Here is a 19,923-nt window from a genome sequence, read left to right on the forward strand (position 1 = left end):
ACGTTTGGGAATAACCGCCGAATATCAATTAATCGGGTCGATCTATAGACAAGCGTGGATCAGTGCGTGTGACAGAAAACCCCTCGTCGAGAGTCAGAGTCCCCTCGAGACCGGCACCGCGGCCGCCTTTGAAATATACGCTGTTTGTCCACAACCCGTCATAGGGGCACAATGAGCCTCGCTCGGAGCTTAAGCGTTGTCGCTTGAAGGGCTATCGATAACTTGTCGTCGCCAAATTACTCACGCGACCGCGCCCGCGCTCGCACGCGTCTCGATACCCCCCCTCTTTTGCCCCCTTTTTCGTCACTGTCCGTCGCGTTCGATTTGCAAAATAATAATATAATAGGTGAATTTTATTTATAAGGATCGCGAAGTCCAGTAATTGAACTACACACCCAACGCAATAGTATCACATTTATTCGTTTTTCGCTTCATTCAACACGTTGGCTGCCAGGCTAAAACTTGTGAAAATTGCTATCTAAATTCGTATCCAATTCTGGGTGACGTGCCGACCAATACGTTAAACCTTGTGAAAATTGCTACAAAGTACGAATCTAGTCTCGAGACTATCGAAGACAAGATAATTTAACATTTATCGTGGTATTTCATTTTTTAACGTCGCCAAATCTTTCTAGATTTATTTCTATTATTGCATCACCTTTGGAATCAATTTGTTTACATCCTTCGTGAAAAGTCCTGTCATCCAATTCTGGGTGACGTGCCGACCAATATGTTAAACCTGGCATGGGCCAACATACATGGCCGGATCCGACCCGGGTAATAAATTCATACGGCCTGCGAACAATTTTTCAATACCTCCATTTAACTTCTAGTAATTAATCGAATGAATTCCCGGTACTTGTATATTTTTAAAAAAAGATTCCGTTATAAACCATTAAAACTTGTCATACTTATTACTTTTTTACTTATATTTTTTTTTTCCATTCCGGCTCGGGAGCAAAAACAGTCGGCCATGCTCGTGTTAAACTACACAATATTTCGCTCTATGAAATTGTAACTATCCTGCTGTTAGGAATTATCAAATATTTAGTGTAAACACAATCAATATATACTGATGATATGTATACACAGTCAGTGTAAGAAGAATTCGTTCAGCAAGCAATTTAAAATAAACTGAATAAGAAAAGAAATAAGAGGTTAACGTCAAAAGTAATAAATTTCAATTTACGTAAAATCTACTTTATAAATATGTAGGAATGTTGGCGAATTATTTCATCCCTTAAAATTTATGGATACAAAATAAATGTATGGAGTTTTATTTTAAATTGGTTCTTGTACGAATACTTATTACTAGACTGCGGATCTGTATGCATTTATAGGAAATTTGAATGTGCAAGAAACTACAAAATGCAAACGATATGCAAGAATATGAAAAAGATTGAAAGTAATGTTCATGTTATAATATTTGCGGAATAAAATAAATTCCTATTTAGGTGCAATTTTTGTACGCACGTTCGCCAAGATTTTATTTTGCATAAGGATCCGCAGTCTACTTATTACACAGACTGTATATTGAAAGTCAGGTATCTATAATGTAGATGTAATAAATCCATGACTGTAAAGTTATAAAGAGGTATTAATTATAAATTTACAACTCTCCTGTCACTAAGGACCTCTAGAATCGTTAATCTGAAATCGTTAATCTGTTTTCGATGATGTTGGTGATTGAGAATATTGAGATTAATTGATCGATTTGTTGCAGGAAAGCGAGACATGTCGTCGAGGGTGGTGAAGAATCCTCCGAAGCTGGACATCGGCGTCGATGGCAGGGAGACCTGGTCTGGCAAAGTCGACTTCCTCTTGTCTGTCATCGGATTCGCTGTTGACCTCGCCAATGTGTGGAGATTTCCTTATCTGTGCTACAAAAACGGCGGTGGTAAGTGAATTCAATGCTTCTAGCCAAAGTTTCCTATTATTCTTCAAAATATTATCACGATAGGGAAAGTCATATTCAATATCATTTTTAATCCTTTGCGCTGCAGGCATTTTTCTATAGAATGAAATCTAGTCCATTTCTATAATAAGTTTCTGTGAAACCAAAAACTCTACTTTGAAGAAAAACATCTACGAACGTACATGACTCGATGTATTATTATTTCAATTACTAATTAGTTGTGCTCTGATGTAAGTGAATTTTAAATTGTACATTCACCAAATCGCTTTTAAATTACATATGTCGCCCTAGAGGCGTTACCCGAGCGCAAAGGGTTAATATCACTCTTGATTCTTTCCCAAATGTAATTACGAATAGACCGTGGATTTTTATGCATTTATACGAAATTCGAATGTGCAAAAAACTGCAAAATGCAGATACCATGCAATAATATAAAAAAATATTCAAAGTAATGTTTATATTATGATTTAAATTCGCATTTGGGGTGAAGTGTTGTAGGTACGTTTGCAAAGATTTTATTTTGCATAAAGATCCGTAGTCTACTCATTATTATCTGCAAAACTGTGCAAGAATGTTAAATCTTAAAAATAATTGCACTCATGCAAACAATTTCAGTACCATGAATCATACTGCATTCCTTATGCTATTTAATATGGATTACCTTGCGGATCGGATCATTTTCTACGAGTTTCATTTATCTGAACAAACATGACTCAATTTCCCGTCGTAACTAACTTTTTTTATTCATATAGATCTCCTTTCATCCGTGTCTTCAAGTTTAACCTTTACGTCTATCAATTTTTTTGTCGTTTCGCGGTTTTCGATGGAGATCGCTTAACGTTCTAATCGGAAGAACGTGGAATAATTAAGAAAGAATTCAAGAACGCCAACGCTATGATACGTTTTCAACGGTTAAATCCAGTTGAAAACGTACCTATATCGTTTCCTAATCGCCGGCGATATGCATCGCGGTTGATTTATGAACGTTAGAAACTCGTTAAGGTGTAACTAGATTTCGCAACGGCTAAACTTGCTAAGCTTGAAATCTGCGAATTGACATTCTCGGAATTAAACGAACTAGGTAACCATCGGGCTAGCTTGTCCAATTTCAAACTTCATGGAGTAATTTAAAGAGGAGGACGATGTTAGATCATTTGAATCATTTCGAATCCTTGAAATATTTTCAGGGAATTCAATTCATAATTAATAGATTAGATATATTAATCAGGAATAGTTAGTTAGACGTGTGAATTATACAGTGGGTGTAGAATGTATTCGTACGTCGATCAATTTCCTAAAAAACTTTTGTGACATTGTAGTTTATTAATTTTTTTTTTATAATCGATGATATTCTACATATTTTTGAAAATCTCTAGAATAGATGTAGTCCGAACAATAATTATTAGTTTATATAATTTGCGAAATTAACAAGAAAATACGAAAAATTGGCAGAAATATAGAAGCAATAAATATTCGTTTGGTTTTTATAACGAGCCATTTACAGTAGAATTTGTATTATAAACGCATCAGTTTATTGCTTCGTACGAATTAGAAATTTACAGCATAGAAGTCTTAAAAAATGTTTTGATACAAGAGTGGAAGAAGATCCCATCCTGAATAACATCAAATTTAGTTAATTTACCTAATGCCTAGAAGAGTTGCAGCAATTATAAAATCAAAATGATATCCCACGAAGTATTAATTATTTATAAATTAATGTAGACTTCAAGTTTTTTTTTAATGAAGTTTGGAAAATTTAATATTTGTTCGAATATTTATTGCTTCTATATTTCTATCGATTTATTGTTTTTTCTTGCTAATTTTGCAACTTATATAAATAACTACTTTCTTTTATACTGCATCTATTGTAAAGATTTGAAAGAATATATAGAATATCATTGTTTATTAAAAAGAAGTTAATAAATTACAATTGAATATAGTTTTTTTTTTAATTGACTAGTGTACGAATACTTACTACACCCACTGTATGTATAATTCATATTTAATGTATAATAACTGGAAATAACGTAAAAAGATATAATTATATAACAGTAAACGCTAAAATGGGAAATGAATGATACATTAAATACATTAATCAGAAATATATTAAATAGTCAAAAGTATGAATTATAATCATGCATTTACATTTACACGTATACATATACTGTTATATGATTATACATATTAAAAAAAAAGGAAAACAAACAAGAAGCAATAAATTTGGGAGACTCATAAGTCCCGTCAGTTTTCACATGGTACTGTATTAATTTAAACTTTTTGAAACCTATTGTGACTTTCAAGTCCACTTCCATGAAGTTCGTTTTTTAATTGTTGGTTGACAGCACAAGCTTTTCTTTCGGAAGCTTCTTAGAAACACATTCACTCCACGATCACCTTAAAATTAAATAACCATTTAACTATCAGAACATCTTCGGCCCTTAGCTATCTTATTCTCGTCTTCTTCTTAAGAGGAGAGTCTGGTCCAACTAATGTATTTTTCTAATACATATAATTTCCAGATATAATTAATTTTTGTAATTGAAACTTTTTTTAACATATAAAGAGAGGTTCAAAGAAGAAAATTTGACAGTGTAGATTTAATTTGAATGTACACATATATAGATATACATAGTAGTCGCAAGGAAAGGATTCGGTCAAAACGGTGGGATACGTGGAGCCTTGGGAAAACATCTGATAGATAAAATCAGAAAACATTTTTTTCTTAGTAGGTATGTAAAATACGTATAAACCTGCATTTGCAAAAAAAAAATTGTTAACTGCAAAAATGGCGGCAAAAGACATGAAAATGAACGGTACATGTCGGCCGTTATTTTGCAATAACTTTATGCTATAATAATAATTCATTAAGAGTCGAGGTTCATTAGCATATAAACTTAATTACCTTCAATTTAAGCGTTGAATCAAGTGAATCGCATAAAAATTCGATGAGCTATGTGTCCCACCGTTTTCACCGAATCCTTTCGTTGCGACTACTATATCTATACATTCAATTCTATACAATCTATATGTATACATTCAAATTAAATCTACACTGTCAAATTTGCTTCTTTGAACGTCCCTTTATATGTAAAAAAAGTTTCAATAACAAAAATTAATTATACCTGGAAATTATATGCATTAGAAAAATACATTAGCTGGACCAGACACCCCCCTTAACTCTTTCAATTTTCTCTCAATCATACTTGGCAATTCTTTCATATAACGCCATAATAAATTGCAACGATTACGTAATCTCACAAACCCTGATAAAAATCTCCCGAGTAATTTGCACAGCAAATCATTCCTCCTTAAACGTATTCGTAACTTATCGCGTAACCTGTCGCGCCTCGATTCTCGTTTCTTTTTTTATATCAATATCCTGATATTTTGGCACGCTGATGTCTCGTAACGTTGTTAAGCGTTATTTCGCTGCTGCAACGGCGAGATGTATCGAATAATGCACTTCTGCAGCCGAGTAATACGGCGTTAACCGGTCGGCTAATTGGCATTTACCTCGTGGAAAATGACCCCGAGATTTAGATTTCGCTCTCGGGGGTACTTATGTGCGAAAGCGTTCGCAGGACTCGAAATTGAACCAAATTAAAGCGAAGGAGTAATTTAAGAGTCGCGGAACCGTCTCGGAAGATTGCTACCCGTTCTGGAAGATTTAATTCTCGCTAAATTATCGTTAGCAATTTCACTAAACTGTATCATTTGCTTTCCAATTTATTTGGTAACTTTATTCGTAATGAATTTTCCATGATACATGTTGATATGTTGGGGAAAAACAATATTTGTTTGTCGTGTGATTCGTATTAGGGATGAAGATTTAAACGAAAGTATGTTTTATTTTCTGATTGCTGTAAAATTTTATATGTAGTTTTGCATTTGTGCACATTATCTCAGATTTACCAATATTTATGAATGCCATGGTGTAACTGCAATCGATATCTACATTATTTTTTTTAATGGAATATCTTTTTCGCATAGAAGAAGTATTAGGGTAAAGTGGTAAAAAATCACCTTAATCGTGTAATGGAAACAGTTACAAAATGTTGAATAAAATACGTTAAATAAATGTGTAGAATATTTAAAATATCTCGTAAATGAATTATGTTTTCTCCATTTTACTCCAATACTTTTTTTTATGTAGAATGACGAAAGTATTCAGTCTATGCAAAAGAATATCCATTTCCATTTAAAAGAATAACAGATACACAAATCAAACCCAAACAAAAATGTATTTTACTCTGCAAATATTATAATACGAATGTTTTTTTTTTTTAATTTATTTATTTAATGTCACATCAGGTTTTTAGCCATTAGCGACCACATTGCAATGCATTGTTATATTTTGTGTCTTATTACATTGTATTTCACATACATCACTTGGTTTTCTTCGATCTAACAATTTTAAGCTACCTAAGACTAATTACATACTAAATATCTTTAATTATTTTGATCTTCCCAAGATAAGTTATTATTCCTTTTACATGTTTTCTTTCATTTAAACATTGTTTAATATCTACAGGAAGTTTTACTTAGGTTCTGATGTTTTCACCAATTGGACATTCCAGCAAAATATGTTTAATGGATAATTCTGAATTGCAATTTTCACATAATACGAATTATACTTTCAATATTATTTTGTATTATTGCATACTTTGCGCATTTGTAGTTTTTGCACCCACAAATTTCCTATAAATGCATAAAAATCTGCAGTCTGTTACAGTATCATAGCTTGTCTGGCAACTTCCACGATCGGTAGTCGTATAAATATATAAATAGTGGAAGCAACTCCAATCGGACAGTTTGGAAAACAGCGAAGTCCAGCGTGTCTGGCAAACAATACTCGCAATGTGCTTTTCATTTTCCTCGAGCCCGAATTCAAAGCATCCTTCCCGGTCGCGTCGTGTAACTTCGCTCTCTTGTATAAACCTTCTAATAACGACTCCATCAAGTAGCACGCAACGACTTGGAAGACTACCCTCGTCGACGACTATGCTATTAACCGTTCTATCGAGTCTACCCGTAGGAATACGATTAGGGCCGACTATCAGCGATACGGGGCCTCCTCAAAAGCGGCTGCTAACTCAATTGAGAGGAGAGTAGGGCGCGCCATTAGTACCGGCAAGATCGGTCGCTAATTTCCAATTACCTTAATTAATTATAATTTCCCATTCGGGCCGGCCTTTGATCATGGACGCTCGCGACGCCTCTACCTGCTGCATGCCACCGTACGCGATCCCCATTATGTCGCGTGATTTCGTCTGATGTTTCGCGCTTCTTCTTTGCCGAGATCCGTGAATATTTCGCGACGCGTTGCCGCGTCCTACACAGATTTAGTTGACGTCGTTACAGAAACTGACCAGGTTTCATAGAAATAAGGGAAGGGGAAACAATTTGGTTTTTTTTTTTTATTACATTTGGACTAATAGATTGTGGTTTATAGAATTCGTTTGTATTGCTTAGAGCTCTCTCTAAAGTCTTTGAGATATTTAAATTTCTCTATATCTAAACAAATCATTCATAGCCTGCTTCTTCTCGTGGACAAAGATTAATTTTCTTGTCGAGGGGGTAATACCCTTGTTTTATCCTGTTGTTCTCTCCGGATAAAGAACAAAAATACAATTTCGTTCGTCAGAGCTCCAATTATTGGAATTAAATTTTTCTCGATGAACTATTAGGTGGACTGGAAAGTAATGTCGTTTCTTTTACGTTAAATTCAAACAAATTTTCTATGAATTTCTATTTTTAATTATTAGTTATATAATCGCTTCCGTTATCAATAGCCTTTTGCCATCTAGTGTGCAAATTGTCAATGCCAGATCGATAAAAATCAATGACCTGATGAATGATAAACAAGTATTTAAGATTGCAAAAACGACATTACTTTCCGGTTCACTTAATATTTAGTGAAATCTTGCTGGACTCTTATTATTTATCTGAAATATTGCCAAGCATCCTACTATATTTGGATAAGAGAATTTTCATTTAATAGAATGAGTGGTTAACATTTAATTCTACTTCGTACTCACCACAGACTATCTCAAAGACTGTAAACTCTAGAATAGTATATCGTTTCACTAACTAAATAGAAATTTAATTTAACAAGCAGTAGACCATTTAAAAATCCATAAAAAATAAAGCATTTTAAGAATCGTGTTAATAGTAATTCTGTAAAATCGAAGAAATAGGCAGGTTAAGGAATTGTCGTATCCCATGGACACTTCCACGTGTCAAACACAAAGCGTTAACGGTCAGAGCGTTATCCCGCGCTCAAAGGATGAAAATTGAGCGGAAATGTTATTTAAAACCGGACATTTGCCTGTGACATAGACAGGAAATCTCTTTATACGTTGGACGCGTGTGTGAATCGCAAGGCAAGCACAGAGAATAGGAATATCTTGATAAATTATTTAAAAAATCATGGCTCGCTATTATTAAAATATTAGTGATCTACAAGTGAAATTACTAAAACTTTAATTAAAGCAAGGTTCGTTAGCATATTTCGTAGCAACAGCGAAATAGGTGTATCGAGAATATTAGGATTTTTACGTTACTCAAATTTTCCAATTCTTTCACAATTTCTAGATTCTTAAAAAATATCCTACAGTTCATCTGAAATGAACAGATCAAGGAACCTACCACGGATATGCTGTCTTCTCCAATTGAAACGAGAATCCTCTCAAATACACTGCACATTCCTTCCCACGGTTCCATCCTTTTTCTTTCCGATAAATTCTCTCTCGTAACCACGGAGACGTAATCGCATTAAGAAAGAATATTCCCTTCTTCTCATGCTACCCTGTTGCCCAGATTACTTTTGCCCTTTCGATGACGAACAAATTCGATCAAAGTGCCCCTTAATGTTTTTTTTTATTCATTTATCTGTGAAAAACGAAGCAAATTTTTTACAATCATAATTTGTTATAGCTCGTGTAACGAAGAAACTCTATATTGTTTGTTAAGAATGCGTAAACATTATCATGACATTGATTATACCGAATAAATTAGACTGTGGATATTTATGCATTTATCAGGAGTGTAAATATACACAAATTTGGCAGACTATGTACAAATGCGTAAATATATAAAATTTTTTAAATAATATACACATTACAACATTTAGAAGATAAGACATATTTTAGTTTACCTTTCTGTTTTTCTGTGTATATCAAAATATGAATTTGCATAAATATTCCCAGTCCATTAATAAACGATCGAAAGAAAAAAAACTCGAATCCTCGAGGGAGCTCCTTGTACTTCTCGTCCATCTATCCGTCTATCCTGTTTGATTTTTGGAAATTCACACTTGTTAGTCTTTCGGTATCACATTCCACCGATTGTTCGGCGAATCAGCTTCATCTGCTGAATCGCCATTTTAGCTCCACCTTGCCACATTTTCGAAAGTTCGCTATCGAATTACCCACCTAAAAGCACCTCGCTGTCGCTGGTGCCCTGGATATTCTGCAATTCAGTTATGCAGCTAACACGGTGATGCGAGTGGCTCGCACATCACTCTTTTTTCCTCCCTCTTAGCGCCACACCCTCGACGCGACACCAATGTCATCAAAGATGATAAGAATCTGAACGTTTCTCCGGATGACCGCAATTAAATTGAACGAACACGATTTTGTCGAGGACGTAGATCGAATTTTCACCACCCTTTCGTCCCTTTATATCGCTGTTTTTCCTTTCTGGGTGTTATCTCATACGGGGTGTTTCATTTAAGGGGGAAAGTTCATTAAAGGGGGAAGCCTATCTAGGACGTTATGGAAGAGTTTGAAACATTTTGGGATAATAAAAAGAGAAGCAAATATGCACCTTGGTTTAATAAATACAAGAGAATTTTAAGCAGAGAAGTTATTAGAGCCATTTCACGAATCAGAGCGAATCATTGTACAGGGTGAGTTCGAGGAAACAAAACACCTAAATATCTCCGTTACAATACGTTGTACAAAAAAACTTCTTAGGACAAAGTTACACTATTTGAAGAGCCACATGTAACGGTGTAAGGGACAAAATTTTCAAGGTCTTTTTTTTTCATAAAATTTCAAGGTCATCGACGTTTTTTTAAATGGAATGATATATTTTCGTTAACGTAATGTTGTAGCTGACAAAATAACGAATTCATCCATGTACTACAATATGACCTACAAATGACCTTCAACCCAGGAAATTGGAATAAATAAAATTCAACGTGTTAGATTGGAAATCTTGCGAAACATTAGAATTAGAAATCAGAGAGCAAGAACGTCTTCAGACTGATTAGCAGTTGTAAACACGAATGTGTACAAACACATAGATAAAGGTATATCATAAATGTCTACCTGTCAACGCCGAATTTGTTATTATGTTGTGTATTGCGATACATTTGAATGTATAGCGGCTCAAGTTAATATTAATTTGAATATTCAAAATATTTTGAACATTTTGCGTAACAGGAATAAAGCAAATGAATCTTACACGTTGAGTTTTATTTATTCCAATTTTCTGGGTTGAAGGTCATTTGTAGGTCATATTGTAGTACATGGATGAATTCGTTATTCTGTCAGCTACAACATTACGTTAAAGAAAATATATCATTCCATTTAAAAAACATCGATGACCTTGAAATTTTATAAAAAAAGAAAGACCTTGAAAATTTTGTCCCTTGTACCGTTACATGTGGCTCTTCAAATAGTGTAACTTTGTCGTAAGAAGTTCTTTTGTACAACGAAATGTAACGGAGATATTTAGGTGTTCTGTTTCTTCGGACTCAGCCTGTATTAGGTTGTCTTTCGGTTGTTCTTTCGTGTTATTAATAAGTAATGCATACACAATGTTTTATGTCTAATGTTACATTATTGAATTGTGTACATTTGACTCCAATTACTGTTACAACGTCAACATCTAAGAAATTAGATTGCCTATTTGTATAAACACTACCGCACGAAATAATTTAGTGGAAATTACGAAAGAAACTTTTGGGACGACCTAATAATTTAAAAGAATCGTTAGCGCGTAAAAATATTTTAGAAAATGGAAGTTGTGATTGTGGTATGGGAGAAGAGACTATAAACCAGGTGGTTTTTGAATGTCCTTTGGACAATTTTCATAGACTAGAGTTCAGAGAAAAGCTGAAAAAGGAAATAGAAGACGTAGGAGAGGATGTATATAAGTTGATAATTCTGGATAAACCAAAGATATATAGAGCAATATATCATTTACAAAAGCGGTGAATTTAGAAATATGAGTAGAATGGAAGATGATTCACCTTTATGTTATTTTGATAAGATTCTTTATTTTTCTAATTTTCTTATATTATATATAGCTATGTAATTGATGTGTAGAGCTGGTAAATTGTAAACACGTATGTGTAAGACTTGGGATCTGCACAAGCAAGACCGGACCAAGAAAAATGTTAACAGTCCGACAGGACTATCACTCAAACAATGTTACAGGAAAAGTGTAAACGGTCCGTTAGGATCACACTATAAATAAAGATAATTGGATTGAATCGTTATGGAAGAGGTGCATATTTAAGAAGTTTTTCTGGACAAACGGAAAATGTTCTGGTTATAAGTATTAGGGTATTCGAAAGAATGTTTCTTGGTGCATGTCTCGCAATTTTTCTATTTAAAAATATCTTAAATTAACAAAGTTACGCGGCGACTCCTAGCTTGGTTATCGACAAATTTTTAAATCAAGCATTTTTTTAATAATATAGTAAATTGTCCAAGCGCTATCGAGAGTATTTGGCAATTTTTTCAATTCATTCTACATAGAAATTGTGAAATGATATTATTTTAATTAAGCGAGAAGGACTAAATTTTGATTGATTTATGTTGACAGGTGCCTTTCTGGTCCCGTACTGCATAATGCTGGTGGTAGGTGGAATTCCTCTCTTTTATATGGAGCTCGCCCTAGGCCAGTTCAATAGAAAGGGTGCGATCACCTGCTGGGGTCGTATAGTGCCACTTCTAAAGGGTAAGTAGACGTCAATTCACATTTCCTGAACTCCTAACCAGCATTAATTCCAATTACACGATAAAGTTTTATTATTTCATAAATTACAATCAATTTCATGGTTTCCAAGGGCCTAGTTCGTGCATTCTTCATTTTTATAGTAACCGAAGTTCGTAATTTTACGTATTCCTAATTTATTCACTTTTTAGTTCGATGATTTAAAAAAATTCCTAAAGCTTTGAGCTTTCCTAATTTCTTAATAATTATGAATGAATTAATTTTAAAGAGAGATTATCTAAAAAAGATTTGATCACACCTGAATTCTCTCAATTAAATGCAAGACCTTTTTTATTCGCTCAAAGGAGCACTCAATTGTACTCTTTTGTTCGAATTGCAAGAAAAGAGGATTTCCTTTGACAGTTCAAAGTAAAATCTGATAACTTTTGTTTTATATTACGTGGAATCGCGTTTGACTTGGACATGGTAGCCCGTATCCCAACAACAGCAAGAGCACGTAATCATTGTCAGAGAGACAAAAATTCCTGTTTCAGTAATTTCTCGTTCTTTCGAAATGTATAAACAACTTCTTACCGTTTTAATATTACCTCGAATGGCTGCAGCAAAGTCCTGTGAAGATATTAAAGTAACGAGAGTGCAGGTGTCCTAAAAGGGGCCTTAAGATCTTGTTTTTTCAACAAAACAAAAATACAATGGAGTATATTCCTACTTAAGAATTCTTAAGGGTCAGAGTTTGATCAAAGTGACAGGTCCTTTCGATAAGAAAAGCAGGAGAAGGGAAGTTTGTTGGTATTACAGAATTTTTAATGGAAACCTTAACCTCTAAAAAAATTGTATAGAAAATTATTTAGTGCATTGAAAAACCGTAACAAATCGAGAATAAAGTAACTATCGAAACTCATTGTAGTATTTGAAAGAATGAAGACCGTATTTGAAGACCTTAAGGGAGGAGTCTGGTCCAGCTAATGTATTTTTTTATTGCATATAATTTCCAGATATAATTAATTTCTGTTATTGAAACTTTTTTTACGTATAAGGGGACGTTTAAAGAAGAAAATTTGACAGTGTAGACTTAATTTGAATGTATGCATATATATATATATATATATATATGTAGATATAGTAGTTCCAAGGAAAGGATTCATCTGATAGGTAAAATCAGAAAATTTTTTTCTTTAGTAGGTACGTAAAATGCGTATGAACCTCCATTTGCAAAGAAAAATTGTTAATTGCAAAAATGGTGGCAAAAAACATGAAACTGAACGATACATGTCGGCCGTTATTTTGCAATAACTTTATGCTATAATAATAATTCATTAAGAGTCGAGGTTCATTAGCATATAAACTTAACTACCTTCGATTTAAGCGTTGAATCAAGTGAATCGGATAAAAATTCGACGAGCTATGCGTCCTACCGTTTTGACCGAATCCTTTCCTTGCAACTACTTGTATATCTATATATGTATACATTCAAATTAAATCTACACTGTCAAATTTTCTTCTTTGAACGTCCCTTTATATGTAAAAAAAATTTCAATAATAAAAATGAATTATATCTGGAAATTATATGGATTAGAAAAATACATTAGCTGGACCAGACTCCTCCTTAAAGGAGCAAGATTCCCTTTTAGATCCCTAAAAACCCTCTCAATTCGTGACTGCCTTAACGAAACACAAAAAATTTGGACAAATCATTGCTTGCAACAGTCACCTTAGCCACAGAAAGCGTTGAAAGGTGTCAGAAAAAGTACAGAATGAATTTCCAAGTAATAACGTCGAATTTTTCCACTTGGTCGAATGTAGCAAATGACCTTGGACAATGGCAGTAACAGCACCACGAAAGATTTTTCTGAACGGCTATCAGAAGAATTCTGAAAACGCTCCTAAAGCACTTTACCATCGTCTCTGGCAATGAAGGACGCATTAGGCACACTGAGTGTATTTTCTTTTATTCCACACTTTGGTGCTCTGTACGGTGTTTTATGTAACGCGTATAAATCCGGGGAAAATCCGAGGGTGGACGAGCACTCGAGGAGAGCCTCCATTTCCGTCGATTTCCTGCTTCATCGCAGCGATTTCAACTAGGGCAGCCGCGATGATCGATGTAAACGCAGAAGTCTCTTGTCTCCTACGTGCTTTTTCTTTTTGATCCGCATCGATGAACGACGTAATTGATTCGTCGTTGAAGCCGACCTTCCCCGCGGGATAATGGAATATTCTCTGGCTGCGGGAATTGGGATATAAAACACGTCCCCGGAGATTTTTAATCCTTTCTAGATGACTACCCCATTTGTAGAATCAGATATGTCGTTATCTGAAATTATTAGATGTAGAAACTAATTCCGTGGCTTTGTCGTTTGTGCAATTTTAAATACTTGTTTATCACTCATCAGCTCATTGATGTTTATCGATATGGCGTTGAAAATTTGCACACTAAATGGCAAAAGGCTGTTGATAACGAAGGCGATTACATAATTGATTAAAAATTGAAATTTATTAAAAATTTCTTTGAATTTAATGTAAAAGAAACGACATTACTTTCCAGTCTACCTAATTATCATTTATAATTTCAGTTTAATACGTAACTCGTGACAAGTTCTACAGAGTGAAAATTTCGTCTGGAGGCTATTGGAGATTGGATAATTTAACACTTGTCGTAATATTTAATTCGTTAACCTTGGTAAATTCATGAATCTTACTTAAAATTATTTTTACTACCTCACCTTCAAAATTAATTTAATTAGTTCTTTAATGAAAAGTCTTGAACCTGGTACAGGATGCTGAGAATGAGGAATTTCTTTACGAATTTTTTAACAATAATCTGTTGAACGGATCTTTATGAAACATACATCGTCTTTTATTGGATATTTGATTATTTGGTGATGACCAGACTGCGGAACTTTATGCATTTATAGGAAATTCGAATATGCAAGAAACTACGAAATGCAAACAATATGCCAGAATATAAAAAAGATCGAAAGTAAAGTTCATGTTATAATATTTGTAGAATAAAATCAATTCCTATTCAGGTTCAACTTTTGTAGGCGCGTTCGCGAAGATTTTATTTTGCATAAAGATCCGCAGTCTAGTGATAACAAATGATTTTTTCCAATACAAAATTGTACGCGAAAAGTTATATATACGAGCGTGTTCGTAGACCCCAATTATTGCCTTAAAGCAAACAAAAATCCATTTAAAATGCGTCTCTCGAGGGGTTAATTACACAGAATAAAAAATAGACGTAGATAGGTCTACTATTTAACAGTCTACTATTAAAACGAAACAAGTTGTAGAATGTATTTTTCGTGTTGAGAAAACAACACACCCAAAATGAAAATGTCGCAACCATTTTTTAATTATTTTACTTGTTTCGACTTCATTCTCTTCTATTTTTTCTTTTAACCAGGAATCGGATACGCCGTGGCTCTGATCGCATTCTACGTCGACTTTTACTACAACGTGATCATTGCGTGGGCGTTGAGATATTTCTTCGCTTCGTTCTCCAGCCTCTTACCATGGACCACCTGCGACAATCCGTGGAACACACCGCATTGTCGTGCATTCGATGCAAATGTTTCTTACACGTTCGACGATACATCTCCTGTCGAATCGTTCGATCAGAGGGACTCGAGCAACTCGTCCTCCATTGAAGATTACTTGGACAGGACCTCGAATCAAGGATACAATAATACGTGGTACACGAGTGCCGCGCAGGAATATTTCCAGTAAGTCTACTCTTCAGCCTTATTGTTGGATGGTGTTTTAATTCTACAATGTCCCATTGTTTCAAAAGGGAACTTGGATTTTTATAAAATTTCGTAGAGTCATAAGAAACTTTAAGAGGAATATCTGACAATTTTGTTTGCAACCCTTTGATACTTTAAGATGATATCCTTCAAAAATATATTTATTCTCAGATCTGGGTGAATTTTAATTGAAATGAAAGTAAGAATTAACTACTTGAAATAATTGATTTCGAACCGTTATTTTCGATACAGTTATTTTAAAGTACATGTAATATCAATTCAGTTGAAATAATAGGTAATTCAAATATCGAATTATTTGTTTATTTCTTTACTTCAAATTTAACGAAAAGAAGGAAGATTTAATCCTCAGAATAATATGCAACAAGAAGAATTTCTTTTGAGAAGAACGTCTGTCATATTTGGAAAGTGATTTAGTTTAGTCAGGCCACTTTTAATCCATTTATGTGGCAAAAGATTAATACACAAGTCATGGTGAAAATAAAGGGGAAAGAAGTAATTATGCATGATGACCGATAACTCTGTTTAAAGTCGGGCCATTTTGGAACTTCACGAGAGTGAAGGCTTGCACGATCTTGGGGCAATTAAGTGGGACATAGCGTTGTGCTTGCTGGTGGTCTACATCATCTGTTACTTCTCTTTGTGGAAGGGCATTTCTACCTCTGGCAAGGTGAGATCTACATATTTCACGCAAACTTTACTGTTTAAAACATTTTTTCATTTCAAGTTACCCGAATGTTATTTTATTTATTCTTCATTTCCAGTCGTGAGCTTAATCTATTAATCCTTTGCGCTCGAGTGGCGCCTCTAGGGCGACACATGTAATTTAAAAGTGATTTTATGAACGTACAATTTCAATTTTAATTATATCAGAATACAGCTAATTAATAATTGAAATAATAATACATTGAGTCGTGAATGTTCGTAGATGTTTCTTTTCGAAGTGGAGTTCTTGATATTACAGAAATTTGTTCTAAAAATGGGCTGGATTTGATTTTATAGAAAAATGCCTAGAGCACAAAGGGTTAACACTTCGATCTTTTAATAATTCATGATTGTACCAACGAGGAGAAAATTAACTTTTTGTCACAGGTAGTTTGGTTCACAGCTTTGTTTCCTTATGCTGTTCTACTAATTTTACTTATACGAGGCGTTACGCTGCCAGGAAGTCTAGAAGGCATTCGATACTACCTGAACCCGAACTTTTCAGCCATCACGAAAGCGGAGGTAACCAAAGTTCCTTTCAATATCACTAGATTTTATTATTTTTTTACATATCCGTTAGTGAAACTTCCCATTCTTTTTACATTAGTTTAAATATATCAAAATTCTTCTTTAAATAATAATTTATATAAAATCATAAATAAGTTCATATTTAAAACATTCAAGGTAATATTAGAATATTATTTGAAGTGGAGAAAACAGATTCATATTCACAAGGCTAATATACAAGGAAATAATCAAAATAAAAATTTGAAATATCCAGGGCTTCTTCCTATACATTATAAGTAACAACTCTACAAAATTACAAATTATTTCATCAATTTCTGCCAGAGTTGTAAAAAAAAAAAGTAACCGATTGCAACAAATCGCATGTATTTTCCTCATTTAAAACTTTCGAATATTTAAGGCACGTGGTAAACGTTATATTAGGTGGACTGAAAAGTAACGTCGTTTTTAAATACTTGTTTATCACTCAACTCGTTGATTTTGATCGATCTGGCATTGAAAATTTGCACAATAGATAACAAAAGGCTGTTGATAACGACGGCGATTGCATAACTGATTAAAAATAGAAATTTATTGAAAATTTGTTTGAATTTAATGTAAAAGTAACGACATTACTTTCCAGTCTACCTAATAATAAAAAGCTGAAATTTTGCAGGAATTGTTCTGTACGGATTCGCAAGGTATTTAGGGAGTGCACGACATAAAACCATTTGCTGTGTTTTATCTAAACATATAGAGAAAAATATATTTGGTTGTCCCAAAAGTTTCTTTCGCTTGATTAATAAGTAATACATCCACAATATTTTATGTTTTATGTTACATTACTGAATTTTCCACGATTCATTTTGCTCCATTACTGTTACAACATGAATATCCATGAAATTAGATTGTCTATTTATATAAACACGACCACATCAAATAATTGAGTGCAATTCGCGAAAGAAACTTTCGAGACAACCTAATACATCCAAATTTAGATTTAAAAAATCATTCGAATAAGAACCACCCCATTAGATGCGTTTGCACTTTCTCGCATTCACCGTGTGTCCGATGAAACGTTTTCCAGCGGATGATCGTAGTTATGAAGTGTTATGAAGTGGCCACTTACAGTGGCCATGGGGAAGAATAAAAAACCGAGGGCCAAGAAGTTAATGCACTGATATAAAGAGGGTCTGTGAAAGTCGAGCAGCGTCGCGAGAATTATTTGGAGGGGAGTGAAACGTGCCAGGTTTATCCGACGACGCTGAAAATGGAAACTCTGTGTACCTGTCATAATGACCATTAGAGTTCGGTCAGTCCACGGTCCTGGAACCGCACGTTCGACCCTCTTGGCAGTCATAAGCGGAATGCATTTCTCTTCAGCGGCTCGGACGCGTTTTCTGGTTCGCTAAAGTGGATTTTATACAGCGACCAAGAAAATTTATTGATTCTTAAAATTTACCATTTTACAGCCGCCTTCTTTTCATGGTAATTCATTTCCTTGTTGACATGACGCTTTTAAAGAAGGTTTTTACAAAATTTAATATATAACTTTCGTAATAGACTGATCACCAGGAATGCCAGGATTTATTTATCAAAACAATTTAATTCAGTATTAATTCTCCCATTTATATCTAACTGAAGTAGAGTTCTTGATATTACAGAAATTTGTTCTAAAAATGGGCTGGATTTGATTTTATAGAAAAATGCCTAGAGCACAAAGGGTTAACACTTCGATCTTTTAATAATTCATGATTGTAGTTGTGTTCTCAATGTAATGCTTGAAAATGATTAGATATTATTAATGAGTCTCGGTTAGTCCTCTCAACCAGTTGGCTGGCGCTAGTAGAAATAACCAGTATTTGTCAGACACCTTTCACTCGAGTTGTATTCGATCGCAAAGGTTTTAGATTTTATTTTTTATTTATTTCTGTATATAACATCACTCACTTGCAGGTTGTACAACAAATTCTTACCCACACTATACTGCAAGGTGTAATTGTATTTTGTTTTGGTTAGTTTTACATGTTATTTTAGCAAACGTTAAACTTTAAAGGAAAGAATAGAAAAGTATAATGAATATTAGTTTGTTTAAGACTGCGACATCCTTTAATTCGTATATATTAAAGTTTGTCTATGAATATTTAATATTGAGTGGTACTATTGTATATGAACACTGCGAATATAAAGGATTTTCAACAATGGACTTGTTATTCAATGGTATTGGAATATAGGTGGTGGAATGAATGAGTAGACTTCTGTTTTAACTTGACTTTAAAAACTTTATTCGAACACACACGGTAGAGTGCGTCTGTTCTGGTCACTAGAAACAGCTCGAATGAATGAAAGTGAGGTCAGGAACGAAGAATTTCGTTACTGAACTATAGACCCTATCGGTCCCAAACTTTGTCTAAACAAGCCAAGATGGGACGCAGCTGTACCCTGTTGACTTGTGTCTAGGAAAGAAACCCAAACGCGCAGAAATGGTTTTCGTAACGGAAACTTTCTCTTTTAAGAAGAGAAACTCCAACAAATGGTATACAAATGGAGTAGAATATATTTAATTTACGTATTTTATATAATAAATTTATATATATATATACATATGTATACAGTGTGAGTCCGAAGAAACAGAACACCTAAATATCTCCGTTACATTTCGTTGTACAAAAGAACTTCTTAGGACAAAGTTACACTATTTGAAGAGCCACATGTAACGGTACAAGGGACAAAATTTTCAAGGTCTTTTTTTTTTATAAAATTTCAAGGTCATCGATGTTTTTTTTAATGGAATGATATATTTTTGTTAACGTAATGTTGTAGCTGACAAAATAACGAATTCATCCATGTACTACAATATGACCTACAAATGACCTTCAACCCAGGAAAATGGAATAAATAAAATTCAACGTGTAAGATTCATTTGCTTTATTCCTGTTACGCAAAATGTTCAAAATATTTTGAATATTCAAATTAATATTAACTTGAGCTGCTATACATTCAAATTTATCGCAATACACAACATAATAACAAATTCGGCGTTGACAGGAAGACATTTATGATATA

General features: G+C 33.9%; 1 protein-coding gene across 1 annotated transcript in view; it reads left to right on the forward strand.

Moving 5' to 3' along the window:
• Positions 1-19,923, forward strand: part of LOC128888553 (sodium-dependent dopamine transporter) — a 32,088-nt gene that overhangs the window by 4,600 nt on the left and 7,565 nt on the right. The window contains exons 2-6 of the mRNA XM_054145519.1: positions 1,724-1,897; positions 11,753-11,887; positions 15,291-15,609; positions 16,180-16,318; positions 16,741-16,875. Of these exons, the coding sequence (XP_054001494.1) occupies positions 1,735-1,897; positions 11,753-11,887; positions 15,291-15,609; positions 16,180-16,318; positions 16,741-16,875 (891 nt within the window). The 5' untranslated portion in view covers positions 1,724-1,734. The remainder of the gene's footprint in view (positions 1-1,723; positions 1,898-11,752; positions 11,888-15,290; positions 15,610-16,179; positions 16,319-16,740; positions 16,876-19,923) is intronic.

Source organism: Hylaeus anthracinus, unplaced genomic scaffold (assembly GCF_026225885.1).
Source record: "Hylaeus anthracinus isolate JK02 unplaced genomic scaffold, UHH_iyHylAnth1.0_haploid 11994, whole genome shotgun sequence".
NCBI classification, from domain to species: domain Eukaryota; kingdom Metazoa; phylum Arthropoda; class Insecta; order Hymenoptera; family Colletidae; genus Hylaeus; species Hylaeus anthracinus.